Source organism: Anoplophora glabripennis, unplaced genomic scaffold, assembly GCF_000390285.2.
Source record: "Anoplophora glabripennis isolate ALB-LARVAE unplaced genomic scaffold, Agla_2.0 scaffold98, whole genome shotgun sequence".
Lineage (NCBI taxonomy): Eukaryota > Metazoa > Arthropoda > Insecta > Coleoptera > Cerambycidae > Anoplophora > Anoplophora glabripennis.
Genome location: NW_019416280.1, coordinates 138,541 through 156,317, shown reverse-complemented (window position 1 = coordinate 156,317; position 17,777 = coordinate 138,541). Strand labels below are relative to the sequence as shown.

The following is a 17,777-nucleotide window of genomic DNA, read 5'->3' as shown; positions in this document are numbered from 1 at the left end:
CATCTAATGAGTTGTCATTTAAAGGCGACAAGAGGTTGGGCTGAGCATCATAGATGAGATTAACCTCACCACATTTTAACTTTGATTGGGTTTTCGAATTTTCGGATGATAATTGTTTACCATTTATATTTTCTTTCACGTTAAGGTCGTTCACCTCTTTTTTATCGGAACTGCCGCCTGCTTTATCAACCGGGTGTTTTTGCGTTTCGTTTTGAGGATTCTTAGAGGTTCTTAAGGAACTAATATGTTCGATAAATTGAATACTACTCTTAATACGAAATATGCGCGGAATGAGAATATTGAGGTTTCACCAGACTGCATAGGAAGCTGCACGAAATGCCCTGATTAATTTTATATAGAAAAGTATACTTAGAAAGGACAAACTGTCACAGCCTTTTTATTGTTAATTATTGGAATGTTCAGTTTTATATCTACATAATTTAGTAGTTTGTATGTATAAAAAGAATGTTAACTTTTCGAACTTTTTTTGTAAATTGCTATAAGAAATAATACAATAAAGAATTTAATTGCTGCAGTGGTATTAATTTTCATTAATTTGCAAAGTAGTGTGTTTACTTTTTATTCGTAGATTTTGCCAGTCTCTTAATATTCTTACTTTATAATAACTTGTAAATGTTCAAATGCAATGGATATCAATTGTCCTTACATTTTCCGGGTAATTACTAAGAACTTAACTTTCGAAAACGCACTGAAATCTTTTGGAGATAGATTTCATGCATTATAGAACAAGAATAGAATTCTGTATCATGAATTCAAACCGCTTTATTTTCTAAAATGAAATTTCCTCTATGAGCATCAAAATATGAAAGCGGTTTTATAATTCATTCCTTTGTTGAAGGATTTATTAACAAATATTTAAAACATTTTAATTACGAACATTTTTTGCTTATAGGTACCTATAGTACATTCATAAAGAAGCTTACAAAATTCGAAACACTGTAACATAAGTAATTTGCATCATAAGTATTAATGCATTATTTACTGACTTCCGCATGCGGAGTCTGATCCAGGGACATTCTCGTGCCAAGTTAAAACATGTTAATTAGAAACAAATTTATGCTTTTTAAACGGAAATGTAAAATATTTTAATATTCAAAGATGGCCCCCTGAATATAACTGCTAATGGAACAAATATATAGTGCTCCAAACACAAACATTCCTTCGGTGGAACTCGAAGGGAATGTTTAATTTTATAACCCTTCATCTGTTGGACACTTCATCCTACCTGTTCCTACATCTTCCCAAAATACATCCAAAATTATACATTCTGTAGTAGGCACAAAATATATTTCAGACACAGTAAGTACTTCAGAAATTTCTCCTCACTTATATGACGTCTGTTTAAAGAAGTGAAGTGAAATATTTAACAATATCCGGATTATTTAAAACAGTTGTTCTACCAGACCGAGACTGGTAAATCTATTAGGACCTATTTTGTTGAATGTTATCCTGATGATGGGTTGAGGTGGGGAAATCGCACCAAACTCCAGGAATGGATTCTACATGTTAAAATAATGAGGAAAAACTCAAACTCATGTTATACGATTTCCAAGTTCACAAGTAGGATACTTGTCAGAGTCATTTTATGTTGCAATAGTTTTACATTTGATTATACGTTTCTACAATCAAAGTGTTACAAAATGCCAAGAACTTATTCAAATTTAGAGTATATTTGTTTATGGTTTTGGAAATGGGAATGCTAATGCTGCTGTTGAAGAATATCGTCAACTGTTTCCACATCACAGATGTCCTGATAAAAATGTATTTATCACAGTTTTTAACAAACTGTGCGAAACCAACGAACTCATCGACAAGGCTTAGAAGAAGTAGAAAATATTCTAGGTCTAGTAATCCACAAAAAAGTGTTATAAGAATCCTTCACAAGCAAGGCTTACATCCGTACCATGTATAGAGAGTACAACACCTACAACCAGAGGATTGTGCTAAGCGTATCGAGTTTTGTCGATGGACAATAATAATCATCTTGTTGTATCCCGTATACTTTTTACGAATGAATCAACATTCATCCGTGACGGTTAATACTCGGAACTCTCATGTATGGTCACATGAAAATCCTCACGCAACACTCGAAAGTAATTTTTAGCATAGGTTTCGGTAAATGTGTGGTGCAGTATGATCGATAGGTAGTTATTTAATTGGTACTTTCATTTTGGAGAATCGACTCACAGGAGACCATTACTTATTGTTTTTACAAAAAGAGTTACAAGTTCTACTAAAGGATGTTCCTAAACATGAGATGCGAATTTACTACCAGCACGATGAATCTCTTGCACATGTCGCTCGTCCAGTCAAGCTACATTTGAACGAGAGATTCCCAGGGCGTTGGATTGACCGCGGTGGTCCTATTAGTTGGTCTCCGACATCTCTAGACCTCATAACTACAGCACTAGATTATTGTTTATGTGGCTGATTCAAAAATGAAGTGTGCATAGTTAGTGAACACTCAAATGGCACTAATTCGATGTATCATCAATACTGCAACATTTATTAAAGAAAGACATGCAGCAAATTATGTGATGATATTTAATTTTAGGGAATAAATAAATAAATTTATTAAGAACTATTGATATGTTCATAAGTTTGATTATTATTATTAATACACATTTCATAAATGAGTCGTTGTTACGATCGCTTTAATAGTTATATAATATGAATAAAGTACACACAAAAAATGTCACATCAGTAGTTTCATTGGATTTTAATTAATAACCCTAAGAGGACAAAAAAGCGAAGACTATCTCGCTGACGTAAATAAAATGGACGAGGCTGGCTTTCTTTTTGCACAGCGTCTCTCCCTTAGAAAAACGTCACATTTGGTTTCACGTGTCTCACGTTATTCTGCGTCCAATGTATTTTCGAATGAAACTCAAGGATCCATAAAATAATCTGTCACAAACTTATCTCATAATTCTTTAAGACCGCATTTCTACTTTTATGACAAAATATAGAAATATCATAAACAAGGTACAATCTGTTAACCGAATAAAATCTAAATCTACAAAACTGATGCACAGCGTTGAATTTGAAATCGGTAACTGTTTATTTAATTTTTATTATGTACGGGGTTAAAAATTTTCTTTAAATTTATTTTATGCAATCTCAGTAGCTTTACATGCTCATCAGATTATCTCAGTTTAGAATAGAAACTCTATTTATGTATGTCTTCATTTAAGCTGTTTTTTTTACTTTTGAATGTTTTCCATGATATGCATCATCATGATGTTTGTGAGCTTTTTTTTAACGCGACGCAATTTACGAATTCTTCTTCTTTTCCGATCATTTATTACATTGCTCAGGTGTCGAATATTTGTCCCTTTAAGCATTAACTCATTTTTTCCATGCTGCTCAGCTCTTGGCTTTTTTTCTAATTTTCCCACCTATCTCTTCTATTCCTTATTCCCATATTAGTTTTCCTCTTCTTACCTCTGTCTTCCTCACTTCTATTACCCTCAACCATGTTGCTATTTATTCTGATTATTATTACAGACACTTAATGTCGTGTCTTTACCTATATCACTTTTTCCAGATACAGTTTTATTGAGGGTACAGTTTGGATCATTTGCCTTCATTATTCTGTTTCCACGTTTGCTTTTTCTTCTTGTATCATATTGGTTCCCATATGTGTTAATACTTTATCTTTTTCCCTTGTTTATACTGTTCTATTATCTTGGTTCCGCTGTCTCATATCACCATTTTACTTTTTCTTATACTTCCTGCCTCTATCCATGTGTTGGATAAATCTTTGGCATAAGTTACAACTGTCAATTTTTATGGGTTAGAAGTTTTTGTATCCTGCTAGGGATTGAAGGCTTTTTTGGGCAATATGCAACGTGTTCGACCTTTACTTTACTACTTTTTGACTTCAGCGACTTCCTACAATTGCTGTGTATATTTTAAATACCATGGAAAATAAACAAATTATTCTATAGTTACCTTAGTATTCCGTTTTTGTAGACTGGTAATGCATTGTTCTCTTCCCATTGTTTTGGTAATATATTTGTTTTCCATAGCTTCAGTAACCATTGTTTTGCCTGTTTCTCATATTTTGTCATCTCTGGACCCATTTCATCCGGTCCCTATGCTTTTGCTACCTTCACTTTACTCAATACTCCTTACATAATAGTTAATCCCTTGTTATTTCTTCCACCACTGCTTCTATCTTTATATGTTCTTCTCACACCTGCAGAAGGTCATCTAGTTCTCGGAAATCTCATAAAGACAATTTTAACATATTCTTCAGCCATATTACCTTCACAAAACTACCACGACACATGGAGTTATACAAAAAGTGTTTTTTTCTGAAACAAGGATTTGGAAATGCTTCAGCAAAGAGTTACAAACTGACAAAGGTGATCTGCCAAAAACACATGTTTTAATCATTCTGAAATGGTTTATAGTATTTAAATGAAACTTGGTGCAGTAATCTTAGTAGGTTGTCAGTAGCAATTACATGGAGAATAATTTCTTCCTTATTCACACTGGCGAAGAATGGTTTTTTATCTCGTCACCGTAACTTTTTCAGGTCCATATTTACTTGAAATGATGTTTCCTACTTATAGTTTCAAGATGGAACCATATTTTAGAAATAACCTTTGTTGTAACATAAGATAGTAATTATATAGCATTATTTTTGCGTTTGTCATAATTCTTCAAAATAATTTTAAAACATGGGAATGATTAATGAGATTAGTGAACAGGAATTTAAATTAATCGATTGGCTTTGTCATGTTTTGTTCACATACTTATGATTTATTCTCAGCGATTTCGCTTATTTTGTTGCCAAGTTGACAGTGGCCATAATGATATGAGGGATAGCTGATAATGGTCAGTACAAAACCTAAGTTTGCAGCTGCTAGCAAGTGCATACCATTACTTGGTGGTCCAGTTAACTTGGTCACCGAGAAGTCCTGATTTGACCATCATGGACTTGTTCTTTTATAGTTATGTTAAGAATCATGTATACACAAACCGATACGACAGTGAGGAAGAATTGAGGATAAATATTTCAAGATTAATAAACTCAATACCTCCTGACATTATTCAATCTGCTATTCAGAGTATTTATGAATGAGTGCAAAAGTGTATAAGTAGTAGTGGTATGCACTTTTGAACATTTGAAATAGAATTTAAATTTTCCATTTAATTTTTTTTGCTATCTAAGTTTTTTTTTCGTTGCTCTTGTTATTGTTATGTAAATAAAGGTTGCCGTGTTAAAAAGTTTAAAAAATAAAAAATATTAAATTCATTTATAGAAAAAATTCGAATGTTACATGGCTATTTGACTTTTTTATTAAAATTATAATTGTATTCGATATTTTGGATATTTACGAGTATTTATGAAAATCCTATAAATTATATATCGTTATAAAGAGTAAAGATCCCTTTTCTTTTAATGAGGCAAAAATTCAATATGACGTCCATAACAAATACAAAAGTTAACTAATATCAGAATACACATTTTTGTCCAAAATTTCGAAAAACAAGTGAAATGCGACTAAAAGAAGAAATGGCATAAAATCGGTACTTGTACTATTGGGAATTTTCTAAATTTAAAAACGAATCCACAATCGGCATAAAATTCTGCACGTTTTGTTCCTTTAACCATTTCTGTATCCCTTAAAATAAGAAAGATACTTGTATTAGACAATTAAAAAGTTATAATCCTTTATTTATGATTTATCAGATTCCGTTTCCGTTAGGGAATTATAAACTCCATTAATATTAATTTTGCAATTACCAAGGAATTTTCTTCACGAAATTTGATACAAATATAATTAAAGAGATACATTATCCAGTGGCGTAGTCAGATTTTATAAAAAAAACACACTAATTAAATCGGACAAAAAGTATCTCTTTTACAAGGACGTTTCCATTTAAAATTAACCATCCTGTATACTATTTCTTTTAACTGATGATGTTCTGAAATCTACAACCTTTACACTTACCCGCATATATCATATTTATTTTTCAGATAAATTCCCGCGACGAATCCGAAAAGACTGTAAAAGTGTCACTTCCAGACGCCGCAACCGCAACCGTATACGTACGCGATTCGATGTCGGTGGAGGAGTTCTTGGCTAGTGCTTGCGCCAGGAAAAACCTCAACCCCACCGAGCACTTTATCAGGGTAAAGAAGCGTAGGGAAATGGAGGACCATAACTATTTTGTGCCGCACAGGAGCGATCTGATTGAAACATATGTGAGTATTTAGATGTGTATCTGTTTAAATTTACGATCGATTCTTTCTTGATTCCTTCGTTTTTTACTCTTTCCGTGCAAGCGAGGCTTTCACTTAACTTCGTAAACAAGTTTGAGCCATATGGAAAACAGTTTATATAAGTTGAAAATCAATCTTACTTTGCCGGATATCATTTAGAAATCAATCGTATTTTCTATCAGGATTTAATAATAACTGTTTTGACAAAGTTAGTAATAAGTTTCAAATGCACATGTTGAGACAAACTTTCAGGACTGGTTCCTCTCATCTGAACAAATAAAAAAAACAAGAGCTACATCTTCTGCAAAACAATCTTTCAGGAACAACAGTTTTTGGTCAGTAACTCAAGAACGATTGAAGATATAGAACTTGGTACCTACTGTGCAATCCTCAAATAAGAGTTATCTACATAAAATATTTCAACAGGAGCTAATCAGTTACGTCGAAATTAAGAGACGTTTCAAGTAAAAACAAATCTTCAATCCTGAAAGCTTGTCATAACGTCGTCTTATAACATAAAATTTACACCTACAAAAGATTGTTTATTAATAATAAAAGTAATTTTTCACTACTAAAATGCTTTTTAAGTGTATAATAAATATCATTACATTAAATTAGTGAAATATTAAAATCATTTTATACTGAAGAAAATGTAAAAAAAAATATTTATGGATGTAGTGTACACTATTTGTTGTGAAACAATACTATATAGGTATAGAGAATTTATATTTAAAATATGCTTTTCTAGTGATGTGATGATAACATAGTCGAAGACAAAAGTATTATTTACCTAGCAACCGCAGTTATTAGTTACACAGTAGTATTTTTTTTAATAGTTCAGGGTTTGTCATTTTCTGTAAAGGTTCATCTTTTGATTTGGGAACATTTCATATGTTTGTTTCTGAAATAGCATTTGTTTAGTTTACAATTCACTTTTGTAAGTACTATGATACTTAACATAATTTATTTTAAAAAGTAATCGATAACATTTAAGTTGAGATTTGAAATGGTATGGAACAAAGTTATTAAAAAAAAACGATTGAATGTAGGATTTCGATACGACGATTTGACATACCTATAACGCTATTCATAAGGAAGATATGGCCAGAAGAGTGCGCTAGTATCTCTCTTTTTATTAGAGACTAGTGATGTAACGAATATCCGCATTCGCATTCGCATTCGCGAATATTCGTTTGATTTATGATATTCACATTCGTATTCGCAAATATCTTTGAATATTTTGCGAATATGAACGTGAAAGAAAAATACAAAATTTGAAAACAATATTAGGTTCGTTCAGCATCGCAAATCGTAAAATAAGTCCATATTTCACTAGAAGTTGATTTACTCATGTTAAGAAATAACTAACAATAGTCTAATTTCACAATTCACAAACTCATCTGAGCCGGTAGCGAAAACAAAACAAAATTCCAATCATAGACAAATACCGTTCTACCAACTTAACAACGCTAATTTCTTTAGCCTCTAGCGCCGCTGTCACCGAAAATATTATGTGCGTCGCGCAGCATATTTTGAATCATAGATAAACGGCGCTAGATTTAAAAACTGAATATTCGTATTCGCATTCGCATTCGCGAATGTCAACAACAGATGTTCGCATTCGCATTCGCGAATGCTTAAAAACTGGCATTCGTTACATCACTACTAGAGACCTATCGAACGTATTGTAATGTTGAAGAAGCAAATATTTAAAAATATACAACTTGTTCTGCCTAAAAAATATAAATTCGGCATGTATCTGCAAAACATTCAAATGTTTTTCTATGTACAGTTTTGAAATAACAAGAAATTTCCTTACAACTTGTACAACATGTACATGACTATTGATCATACATTTTGGATTTATTTTGGCTTAAATTTAAAGCTCGATTAAAAAAAGCATATTTAATTAATTAATAATTGCTCTTTCAAAAAGTTCTACGTTCTGTTTGATTAATGTTTTTATTCAGACGTAAGTAACAGATACATACATTACAAATTATTATATATTTCATACACTGTAAAAAAATCGGTGTGAGTGAAAATAATAACGGCTCGGAGTGAACCCATTGAGTGAAGTTATTGAGTACATTTTCACTCAATATTAGGCATTTTGATCATTTTACTTATTTGTGATTATATTGAAACTAAAACTAAGTACTTTCACAATAATTACGAGTAATTAGAATGGCGCTGTGAAGATGGCACCACTTACATATTGCTTTTGTAATCTCGACCACAGTTGGCGGAATCGCCAAGAGAACAGGCCTTAGCCGGTGGCGGCGGCAGCGGGTCTCAGCTACGACAGGAGGAGTGAATTAATTTCAACACTGTATATCCTAATTAATTATTTATGAGTGATTTATTTCTGCACTCAATATTTAGTTCTTTAAAAACCAAGTCTGAGTAAAAATTGACTCAGTAATAGTTAAATTTAAATCATATTAGAGAAAAAGTCAACTCTAAATTGGTTTTATATACTCAATAGTTAGCAGTAACTCGGATTTGTGTAAGACTCACTCAGTTCTGATGCAATAGTTTCACTCAGTTCTACTCATATTAATAGAGTGAAAATTTCGCTCAATCGGGTGTAGACAGAAATTGATATATTATTGATTAAAATTGAGTGAAATTTAAGTGAAATTTTTTCCGGTATAACATTATCATATTTTTGGTAATGTTCAATATTATAATAAATTATTAAAATTTGAGAATTTAACTAAGTACATACAGGGTCGGAAAGTCCCCATGGTTCATCGGCCGTTACGTGAGAGCGATAAAGAAAGCCATAGAAATCCGTGCGATAGAGAAAGATGGCTATAATGAAGGCGTCTAATAATCACGGCCCATTTCGCCCTTACACAAATAAGAAGTGGATCTTATTTGTGGAAGTGCGAAATGGGCGGTGACTATTAGATGCTTCCATTATAGCCGTCTTTCTCTATCGCACGGATTTCTATGACTTTCTTTATCGCTCTCACGTAACGGCCAATGAACCATGGGGACTTTCCGTCCCTGTATATCTACGAGTACATATGAAAATTTTCAGATTTTTTACAAAAATGGTAAGCTTCTATACTACTGCAAAATTTACCTCCTTTTATTTCTAATAAATATTTTTTGCAAAAACCTGTATCGCTATGAGCTCTTTATTATGTATGTTGCAATATTAATAATTATACTTTAATAATATTCTTTAAATAGTTTATAAGAAACGGTTATACATACACTTTAAGAAATAAAAGGAATTTTCATGTTTTATATTTTTAATAAAGTACGCTCGTACTCAGTTCCTCTCATTAATTATAAACATATGTTACGAAAAGCTGAAATAATGTGAAAAAAATATTTTTTTTCTAAATAGATCTTTTTACTTGTTTAACATGATCATGTGGCCCGTAAACGTCTCCTCGAGTATTCTGTTGGAATTGTTCCTCATATTCATGAAGAGATTTTACTTTAGATCGAGTTATCTTTCTAACTCTATTTTATGAAACACTTTTAAAACCGTCATGTTTCTGCTTCGAGGCAGCTTTAGTAGAATAAAAATTAACTTAATCCAATATATTCATATTGTCAATCCACTCCAACAGTGCGGTGCAATAAAACTTAATTTTGTCAATTATTTTTCATCACAGTGCAGTCTACAAAGCAAATTCAGGACACTTGTAAATTGTTCTCATGTATCCCATTATGCGTGGTCGATATTCTGGCTAATACATGGTTTACGTTTGCTGCATATTTTAAATTTAGCATTGTTATTGTCAAGTGAACAGGTGTGTAGTTTACTGTTTAATTGCAATTAAATTTAAATATAACATTTATTTAACAAAGTAAAACTTGTTAATCTGTTTCCATTCAGGGGAAATCAATTATTTACAAATAAAAAATCGGTTTTATTTTACATTATAGCATTTTACATAAGCTTCGTATTTTTAGTCAGGAAAATGTAAAAGGACGTAGATATTATACTAAATTCTCGGGAGGTTTTAAACATCAAAGTAACTAATATTAATTTTTTTAATTACTATGCAGGGTGATTCACAAATCGTGACAAAAAATGATCATATTCTTTGGCGAATTTTAAGGCGAGCCTTTCTTATAAAGTTTTTATCGAGGACGGTTCATTAAAAAGATACAGGATGTTAAAAAAAATAGTTTTAGTTCTTTTAAATAATTTAAAAATTAGTAAGTGAAATAATTTGAAATAGGGCACATGTATTTATGTAAACATTGTCTAAAATCTGATGCCTTTTCCTAAAATTTAGATGTTCCAGTGGCGGAGATACAGGGTATCGGTGACATATTTTTCTAAATAAAATAGAACGCCACTGCTTTACGGTAACAATAATGATATTTTCGGATTCGTCTATCTCTGATGTTTTTCGGAAAACGCCTGATTTTCGAGTAAAGCTTAAAAAACGCACTGAAAACACACTTTGATATTCGAATAAAATGCGGTTTAAAATTACATAGTAGGCTGCGATAGAAACTTTGATATTCTGAGCAGTTAGAAGAAAGAATAAATAATGCTTTTCATCAGATTCAAACAACAATAAATTTCGAATAAATTACATTTTCGTTACTAAAAACGTAGATGTCGTGCCTGCGTTCGTGGAAATGTAGGTATTTTTGAGCATTTACTCAAATAAAATCATTAAAATGATTACTAAATTTATTCATTTCTTTATTCGAAAAAATAACCGAATGATTAGTGTTTGTTATGTCATTTAAACAAAAGTGTTTTCAAATCATTTTTTAAATTTTACTCGAAAATCAGGCTTTTTTCAAAAAACAAAACAGTACCTAGTAATTTGTAGAATATCTAAAGCCGTTTCCGAGGTCCTTGTAGTGAGAAGCGAATTTGTAACAGCCTGTATGCCTAGGAACAGGAAAATTATGTACTAAAGACTGCCAAACAAAAAAAAATCATAAACATTAAACATATTCCTAAATCATGAATCTAGACCCAAAACATAACCTCAAATTTATAAATCTTCACCTAAAACGAACATACTCAATTTCCTTTGTTGAAGAAAATATTCTGTGTATTTTTAACTTAATTATTTTTGATTTGAGGTTAAGTTTTCAGGTTTCCTGGTCACCTTCCTATGAATTTTGAGTTAAAGTTATGCAAACTATTGGTGGCACACTCAAAAGTACAATTTTTATGGATTTATACTCACAGGTTTAGAAAAAATTGAGTATGTTCGTTTTAGGTTAAGATTTATAAATTTGTGGTTATGTTTTGGGGCTAGATTCATGATTTGGGGATATGTTTAATGTTTATGATTTTTTTTTTGTTTGGCAGTCTTTAGTACATAATTTTCCTTTTTTTTTTCATTTTTAGATTCATTTAGATGATCGAGTTTGAGGCTAGATATTACTCGGCCATTTTGAAAAAATTCTAGGCATATATTCCAATTACCTCACCGGAACTTTACTGGTAATTTCGGAAAGAATAAAAAAAAATCAGTACTATTTGATTCATTTTGACGCGTTTCTTGAATTTTTTTCAATATTTCCCACTGTGCTCCGCGCCGTTTTGCAACGACTTTTACAACAATTAAGATATGAGATACTTTGCAGGAGCCTACAATAGCATTCTTCTGATTTTCAAACAATATGTCATAAGAGCAAAAAAAATCAGTAACTTGTCAGAAATCCACAAATCTTATTTATTGTTATTTACCTAAACATAAATCAATTTTCATTTAAAAGAACTCAATTGTGCACCACGACAAAAATTCTGAAACTGAGAAAGTACACTTATGAGCCGTATATTGCAGAATGAATCAATTTACCAATAGCTCATAAAAACGAACAAGCACGTAATTTTTTGAAGGGGTTATATGGCCTATTGGATATAACCGCTACAATCCAAGTATCAATAAAAGAAGAACGTACTGGTCCTGCAGCGATATGGTGAAAATAGTTTAAAGCAAATCTGGATTAAGTTAAATCGGAATGGGATTTTGTATCTTAACCTATTGGACCCTTAGGTGCCATCGAGTCTAATTGGTTTTCCTTCTAAAGTGAATATAAACCGCCAGGAGCTTATCTCGATCCGCACTGATTCTACCGGGCGGACAAAAATTGTAATTTACTCTTATGAATAAAATTTCATTAAAATTTGAAAATTCAGAAATACTTTATAGCTAAATATAATCCGAAAATTATAGTGTCGCTTTAGTAAATAACAATAAATGCTTGTGTCGTCTTTTAAATTATAATTTTTTAAATAATTATTCAAATGAACCTAACCTAATTTTACTTTCCATGGCAATACGTTACCATGGAAAATTCGAAAAATTTTACCATACTTTTTATTAGAGTGTCCCAAAGGGAGCCTCGTTTTTAGACACACTGTATGGTGTAGACAGACGGTTCCGTGTTCGAAAAATTAAAATGCAATTTTAATAAATGGGCTTTCCGTAAATTGAGCTTTAACGAGAATTGAAATGCTATTCTGAAAAAGGAGACAAAAATATATCCAATAGTGTAATTAAACATTGCTGTGTGCAATAAAATCCCAGTAATCTTTGTCGAAAGCTGGTACTCAAAGTTGAAATCAATACCCAATTTAGAAATTACTCGTTAATTGCTAATTAACTTTCGGATTTTAAATAATTGACGGCTAATAAAAATTCCATCCTGTTTTAATTTAGAAGCGTTTAATCGAGACGATTTAAATTACAAGTAATTACAATTTACAAAGCAATAGAGGCTATAATTAATTGGTAAATAGTTTAGGTTGTTTTGCCTTCAAAGAAAAATTCTTAAATTCTGAATACGGGATGACTCAGAAGTACTACTCTTTTTCGAAAAATCTGCTGCTTTGTTTAATCTGCATGTTTGGAGTGATGAGAATCCTAAAGAAACACGACAATAATGACATTACCTGATAGCCACAGCAATCAACATCTTGTTTTCATCTCTTATTGATCTCAAAGTTTTAAATCCGTGACATTGCTACTCAAACCGAAACGCACAGAACTGCAAATAATGCCATTTTCTCAAGAATGGCTTTCTGTAGGCTTTCTCAAGCTACCCGTTTAAAAAAATACGACCACTGTAATAGTTTTGACCGCTAAACGGGGGAGGTAACCGGAGAAAACTATCACCCAGTATATCGATTTGACTAAAGCTTTAAGAAATCATACGCCATAATAGTCCAAATAAATGTACTAAATTTTAACGCGATCGGTAAAAAGGTTATGAAATTATTAATTAAATTAGTTTTATTTTTAACAACTTTGAAGGCCTGTAACTCAAAAACCAAAAAGTTTTTATATAACCTTTTTTTTCGTAGATCGTATTTATTTATCGTCATGAATATGCATGAAACGTTGTCAGTTAAATTTGTGGACACCCGTATAGTTGCAATCCAACGACCAGGCTATTGATCCATATTGTCTTTCACGCTAAAATGTATGCAATCGAATCGTGTATATGGGAATTGGAAAAGCTGTAACATACTCACAGTCAATATACATTTTGAAAGCTGTTCATTCTTACCAAAAACGAATTACTCATAGTTTAAATATCTGGTCGTTCAAGACTTCAGAGAAATGAAGCAGCAGGCACTCTCGCTATATAGAGAGATGCTTCCAACCTCATTGGATTAGAACCAAATCTTAGTATAGATAGTTTAGACTACTTCTAAAATAGCTCTCTTAACTTGCACAGGAAAAATATGCCAAGAATTAGCTCTTTTAAGGACATTTATAACAAACCCATCAAAAGCTTATTAAACAGATTATACTTGTGAATTTCGTCGAAGAACCCGATTATATTTAAACAGTGAAGAAATGGTAGAGCACATATCATATCATGTACCTGTCCCACAGATAAACGGACCAAGTTCTCTATGTTCAGCAAAGCATATCACCTGCAGGAAGACCTAGACAACACGTTACCTACCTAACAAGGTCATATGTTTATCATTAAACTAGATTTGTTTGGATAAAATGGGAATTAGAAATGAATCACAATAGTTCACGGTGAAAGTCTAGTTCTTTTAGCCCATCTACAAGGAATCTAATACAATCTAAAATTCCTTAACCCAATCTCAATCCTCAGATGTACGTGGATTGCAGTCTGCTCATTCCGCAAAATTGAAGAAAAGTTGTCTTCCTCAGGGTGTAATATCCACTTAACAATCCTCCTGTTATCTATTAATCTTAGTGATCTGAATATTTTCCTACAATTATCCGTAACAAATCAGTACCTTAAATAATACATTATCTTGGTCAGAAATATGGTAAAGTAGTCCCATAATGTCATATTCATAAATTCATCTTGTGGAAGAAATAGCGTTATATCCTGGAAATTCATATCTAATGAGAACAAGTTCATCTAATAAAAAAAAAGAGACTTCTACTAGAGAAGTCCACTTAATTACAGTAAGCACTTCTTTCTTATTTGTACATTTTACTTTTGATTTGCCTTTTCATTATTTGGCCAATAAAATTCGTCATCCAAGTAACATCACCCAAGAACTATTCTAAATTACAATACCTACCTCTAACAAAGAATACAAATTTATACTAGCTTTACTGGCTATTTGCTATCTACATTTATATACTAGCATTGATCATTGACCAAGCGGATTATAACATTCACTATTTTCTGTTCATAAAGCTTGAAATAAAATTTGCACAGTAAATTCTTTTTTATATGCACTGTTCACGTGTTGCCGATATAATATGGGCTTTGCAGCCCCATCAAAAGAAAATTATTCGATAAAATCAACGTAACGGTAATGAAGTTATGACGACCAGTACGTTAATTTTGGGAGTGCCCGGATTAACCCACGTTACACTACTGCTTTGTGCTGCAACTTTTTTAGTAATGCGATGCAGTACTATTCACAAAAATATCGTTCATTTCAGAGATCAATACGATCTCAATGAGGATTTATTTTTTTGCATAATTTTTGCATTGATTTACGAGCTGTCCGGAAATAAAATTAGATACAGAAGAGATTTTGGGATAGCTAGGAATGATCATGGAGCATAGAGTGTTTTTGTTTTTTTCCGACATATTTGTTATTAGAGGTTTTGACAAAATGGAGATGTCTTAAGTAAAGCTTATTTGTCTATAACAGGTACACCTACTTGTTGCATGCCGCTAAAAGTATTGCTCCATAGAAAAAATGATTTCAATTTGCAGCTGTAATTATTAGTAACGAATGCTAAATTTCACTGAAATGTTTTTAAAAATTAAAAATTTTTAGAAGACCCGTAACTTTTTTAACTCTTAGGAAGTAAAATTGCAGTCTGTTACTGAGTTACTAATTGATTCCCATACTTTAATTTTTATAAATCTTGTGTAATCATAATTTATATTTAAATTTTGTAAATAGGTACTACAATATCGTATTTGCAGATACTTTGTCAAGCCTATCTCTGTTTGTATGACGATTTCTTATTCTTCTTATAAATAGGTAAATATAGAAAAAGTGTATTAAATTAGTTGATCTGAATCAGTTTTTTTCCATAAAAAGAAAGCAGGTAGCTAAACTTAGAACATTGTTAAATAAATAAATTATTGATAAAATATTGTAATATTTATACTCCTAACATTTTTTTTAACTTTGTCTCTCAGTATATAAAACTCTTATGAACTTATTTCACATATGGGTTGTACTTGATACAAAAAAGCGAGAACAAATAGATGACGTCAAAATAATATTAGTTATTCATAAAATTCTTTTCATACGAGTCTTCGGTAACAAGTTACGAGCCCTCGAAAGTGAAAATTAAAAATTTATTTTTATTTACAGTATCTAAACTATTTACTTCAGAATGATACAAATTTGGTTATAGATAACACATGCATACAGCTTGTTTTTGATGTAATGTGTTCATTATGCCTATAACGTCAGGAACGGACTATGCCCAATGGTTACCAAACCCAGAATTTTTGCATAGATGACGATCGCAATCTACCTGTATCAAAAATAAGTCCCCTGAAGAAAATATTTGTGATTTTATGTCACAGTGCACATCGAGCGGTGCGTCCACCATTTTAATTGGACATAATTACTATGATAGAACCGTACAAATTTTTAAAAGAAGAGTCTAGAAAATCTTACTGTCTGCTAATGTAATTTTCACTAATAAAATTTGACAAATACACTTTACACATAACACAAAACAAGAATAAGTTAAAGTAAGTTAAGTATTCAACTCCAAATATCGATGTTCTGTCAGACGTTTCTCAAAAACGTATAGACCTTTTAAATTATTACCCACTATTAATGTATGGGCAGGAATAGTAGGTAATAATTTAATAGGTCCATACGTTTTTGAGGAACGTCTGAATGAACATCGATATTTGGAGTTTTTGCAAAATAATTCGGAGCCACTATTAGACGATATTCCATTAGACACTTGAAGAAGCGTTTAGTTCATGCACGATGGAGTTCCTCCCCATGTCAGTATTGATGTATGAAATTATTTATCCATTGTGTTTAATAATAAATGGATTGAGAGAGGAGGCCTAATTTCATGGCTACCACGTTCTCCATACTTTAACCCGATGAACTTCCGTGGGGATACCTGAAAAGTTTAGTGTATTCAACCCCAGTACAAGGGATGAATTGCCACAAAGAATTAATTTCCATTAGACATACCCTAGAAATGCTTTTTCGTGTACAAACAAATATCATTTGTAGACTTAGGAAGGATGTGGATATGGAAGGTGCCCATATTGAAAATGTATTTTGATAGTTTTATTTCTTTAGAATTATTTTTTTAATATTTCTATTTTGTGTTATATGTGGAATGTAAGACATTAAGATTATCTAGGGTCTTATTTTAAAAATATGTACGGTTCTAACATAGTAATTATGTCCAATTAAAAATTAAAACATAATATAGTGGAGACGCCGCTCGATCTGCACTGTGACATAAAATCACAAATATTTCTTAAACTGTTAATTTTGTGTTGAACCAAGAGGGTATTCGTTAGAAAATTCTTCAGGGAATTTATTTTTGATACAGATAGATTGCGATCGTAATCTATGCAAAAGTTCTGGATTGTTAACCATTGAGCATAATTCGTCCCTGGCGTTTTCACTTACAACATCAAAAACAAACTGTATGCATGTGTTATCGATTACCAAATTTGCATCACCCTGAAGTTAACGGTTTAGAGACTGTAAATAAAAACAAGTTTTTAATTTTCACTTTTGTGGGCCCGTAATTGTTAACGAAGGCCCGTATGAAAAAAATTATATGAAGAACTGGTATTATTTTGACCTCATCTATGTGTACTCGACTTTTTTGTATCAAGTACCAGGACACCCTGTATAACGTTCTTGTTTAAAATTAAAACCACTTGTTCACTTGTTTTATCACCTAATTAAATGTGTAGATTTAAAGCTGGAGCAAAATTTCAATTAGTATCTATGGGTACTTACATTTTATTCTATTTCAATTCCATTAATGCGAAGATATATTAAAACCGTTCTTTTAATTTCATAAAGAATGTCCCAATGGAAACAAATACT

The 17,777-nt window shown here is 31.6% G+C and overlaps 1 protein-coding gene across 1 annotated transcript in view; it reads left to right on the top strand.

Annotated features, from left to right (window-relative positions):
- The window catches only part of LOC108904957 (protein still life, isoforms C/SIF type 2), a 270,933-nt gene that overhangs the window by 197,127 nt on the left and 56,029 nt on the right, over positions 1-17,777 (top strand). Inside the window, exon 6 of the mRNA XM_018707685.2 lies at positions 6,014-6,241. Coding sequence (XP_018563201.1) covers positions 6,014-6,241 — 228 coding nt within the window. The remainder of the gene's footprint in view (positions 1-6,013; positions 6,242-17,777) is intronic.